Source organism: Lygodium microphyllum, chromosome 13 (genome assembly GCF_053477565.2).
Source record: "Lygodium microphyllum isolate KBCC chromosome 13, Lygodium_microphyllum_v1.1.10, whole genome shotgun sequence".
Classification (NCBI taxonomy): domain Eukaryota; kingdom Viridiplantae; phylum Streptophyta; class Polypodiopsida; order Schizaeales; family Lygodiaceae; genus Lygodium; species Lygodium microphyllum.
In genome coordinates this window covers 40,208,956-40,212,345 of record NC_141147.1, presented here as the reverse complement: position 1 = coordinate 40,212,345, position 3,390 = coordinate 40,208,956, and the positions used below count along the sequence as shown (strand labels likewise).

Here is a 3,390-nt window from a genome sequence, read left to right as displayed (position 1 = left end):
GGTAATAATTTTAGAAAAATAGTTATATGCCCTTCCAAACTCTTTAAAAAGAAAAGGAGAGGTCCTCTAAGACCTTCTAAATGAAAAGTTGGATAGCCCTTCAAATTTGAGGTGATGCCTAGCCTTCATGTGCCATAGAACTAAGTTGTTGATACCCACACTTGCCCAACCACGTTATAGAGATAAGCCGGGGCGCATGTCCATGGGGACACACGCACTGCAACGACACACGCACACTTGTTGCAGCCCCACTACGTTATAAAGAGAAACCAGAGTAAATGTTCATGAGAACTGACTCTTAGGTAACCTGAAGTTTTCCGAGGTGACTAGGTCGTAGGGAGGAAGGTTCCGATTGATGATGTAGCAGGTGACGAAGGCTGAATAAATTCACCGTACTTTTAACGTGGAAGCCAAGTGATGGGGAATGCACGTATATATTCACATATAGACACAAAGAAATTCAACCAGCTCGGGCAGTGATAACGTAGACGGTGTAGGCTCTCACTCAATTGTTGCAAATAGAGAAGCGAAGAACAGAGACTAATATAATATAATGGGCAGTGGTGCTAGAGCTAGTGAGGCGGAGGTGCAGCTGCTGAGCTTTTGGCCGAGCCCGTTTGTGATGAGGGTGAAGGTGGCGCTGGCTGCCAAGGGAGTGGCCTACGAGGAGCTACCGGAGGACCTGCTGGGCGCCACCGGCAAGAGCGCCCTGCTGCTGGAGTCCAACCCGGTGTACGGGCAGGTGCCGGTGCTGCTGCACAGGGGCAGGCCCGTGTGCGGGTCCGTCATAATAGCCGAATACATCGACGATGCTTTCCCCAGCGGGGGCCAGCCGCTTCTCCCCGCGCACGACGAGCCTTACAAGAGAACCCAGGCGCGCTTCTGGGCGGACTTCTGCGACAAGAAGGTTATATATAAGCGCCCATAGTTATTATGAATCTTCTTATTGATGTTTGTATGCGATCATTGAAAATCCATGAGTATCATTTTATGCAGTGCTCTAGTCCGTCAGCATACAGAAATTGAGTATATTTTGGTATGAATTACTGCATGCAGGTCTTCGCCGCCTTCTTCAAAATCTTGAGAAGCCAAGGGGAGGAGCAGCAGGCCAGCATGGAGGACGCGCGGGCGCACCTGGCCACCCTGGAAGGGGCGTATGCCCAGGAGCCGTTCCCGTTCTTCGGGGCCGGCGGGGCCTGCGTGGGGATGGTGGACGTGGTACTGGCGCCGCTGGTGGCGTGGCTGCCCTTCCTGGAGGAGATGTTCGGGTTCAGGCTGGAGGCGGAGCGCTTCCCTCGCGTGCACGCCTGGGTTGCCGCCTTCCGCGCCTCGCCAAGCCTTGCCGCCTGCATCCCCGACGAGCTCAAGCTTCTCGACTTCGCCCGTTCCTTCCGTAGCCGCTTCGTGCCGGCCACTGCCAGCCACTGATGACGATAATACCCACCGACTATCTATCGTTCAGGCGTCTCTCTCTCCTCTCTCTCTCTGTGCGTGCAAGCTTCCCCTTTTGTTTGGCGTGGTTGCCCAGCTTTCCATTTTCAAGGCCTCATGGCTTAATACTGGTGGCTTGTCTTTTCAACCCCTCGAGGAGGCCTTATAAGTGTAGCTCCCCTTTCCCATTTGAAGAGATTAGAAGGCCTTGCAACCTGCGTTTATTTTTGCAAGTCCCCTAAGTTTTTTCCATTGAAGGGCTAGTGAATAAGTGTCTTTCTTGTGGAAAGGTTTTTTCAAAATTTTGACCTTCGATAGAAATATATTCTAAAATTGGCATTTCTAGCTAATAGAATAGTATTTGAGAATTAAAAAAACTATGACATTTATATAAGCCATCTTGTTGGTTTTTCGTATCCATTAATTTAGAAAAATCTAATACCGACATGATATGATGCTAGAATATTTAAAACTTAGTACAAAATATGAGTAATTATTTAAGCATTAAAAAATTATAATGCTATCACCAAAAATAAAATTGCAATGCCAGGTTGAGGTTAAAGCTCCATCAATTAAGATAGTCTAGAAAGGCAACAAAATAGCTCTACAATCATCCAAAGTCTCAAATGAATAGCAATACAATCAAAGTACACCATTACTTATACTTTCTTATATCAACTCTCTTGCTACCACATTAACATTGCGATGAGCTTTTAATCCATCCCACTTGGTTATGAAATAAAGGATATAGTTTTTTCTCCCTTGAGCACTTCTAACCAATGCTTACTACAATATGCTTATAATTGTAGAGATTTCCATAAGTCCCCTTGTCACAACATGATGATGTATCAAGCTCAGCATGTCTTCTAAAGACAATCTGGTGCACAGATCGGATGTCGTATGCGCGCATAGTGAGAGTCAAAAGGTCCCCAAGGACAAAAGAACTCTACTTTTTACACAAAAACCAATGAAAAAAGCTTGCACGACATGAACAAAAGACCAATTGGATGCAATCTCTCCCATGCCTTGTGTGAGCGCTCGACAAAGCATGTATTTCATATATTATTCATCTTCAAGCTCAAATAATAGCCCAAACTACAACGGTACCCAAATACAATGTCCAATACCAATATTTAAATTGTATGCCCATGCGCATACAAAAATAATAAATAAATATCAAACGCTTTGATAAATAAGCGCAACAAAATATAGGCGTCATACCTAAGATACGCGCCTATCAAAAATTGATGATAACTTGAATACATGCTATCCTCCAATGCTTCCCAATGCCACCGCTGCTTGCTCTACACATCAACTGAAGCATTCATAATTGTTAGAAAAATAATACAATTAAACCGACAAAAGTGAATACCTAGCAGTCTTCAGCTATATAAATAAATTGGTTAGAAATCAATTCTAACCTTAATTTATTACGAGTGCACACTCTAAACTCATAAATGTTTATTAATTTAAATATGTATTTTGCGGAATCACCCGCTATGGAATCACCCATGTACACATAAAATTAACAAAACGCCCGAAAAGGATAGGCGTCCCCATCGACTTCTCGCACAAAGAATCCACTTTGTGTATGAGCCCCGATAATAATAAAATTTTATGGAATCCACCGCAAAACCTCACGGAATTCACCGTGGAATATGCCTCTTGGCATCATACCCCCGGGGTGGGATAGCAATTGTCCTCAATTGCTATTAGCTCAATGTGGAGCTAACAGAGTGGGGAAAGCATTTAAGTCTCTAGCATGCATCCATTGGGCCTCTTCAACAGGATGATTTTTAAACTTGACCAAATATCTAGAATATCTATGGCCAGTTCTAGTGGTCATAAAGTCAGTATCTATAATAGTTTCAGGCTCAAGGATTTTAGTTTCATCATCTAGTAAAGGAGGGTTTTCATACACAGGGTGTACAGGTAATTGGCCTCTAAAGGGTCGTAATA

General features: G+C 44.1%; 1 protein-coding gene across 1 annotated transcript; it reads left to right on the top strand.

Annotated features, from left to right (window-relative positions):
• The first annotated feature begins 474 nt into the window (after positions 1-474).
• LOC148026541 (glutathione S-transferase U19-like) lies at positions 475-1,743 on the top strand. The gene is made up of 2 exons (XM_087690474.1): positions 475-907; positions 1,057-1,743. The coding sequence occupies exons 1-2, from the start codon at positions 554-556 to the stop codon at positions 1,426-1,428; spliced, it is 726 nt and encodes a 241-aa protein (XP_087546600.1). The 5' UTR covers positions 475-553; the 3' UTR covers positions 1,429-1,743.
• Positions 1,744-3,390: the final 1,647 nt, after the last annotated feature.

What these genes read in the sequence shown, in the direction of transcription:
- LOC148026541 (XM_087690474.1), top strand. Translation starts at nt 554, where the DNA reads ATGGGCAGTGGTGCTAGAGCTAGTGAGGCGGAGGTGCAGCTGCTGAGC. An exon ending in CGGACTTCTGCGACAAGAAG is followed by an intron (nt 908 to 1,056) that starts GTTATATATAAG and finishes TACTGCATGCAG; the next exon opens with GTCTTCGCCGCCTTCTTCAA.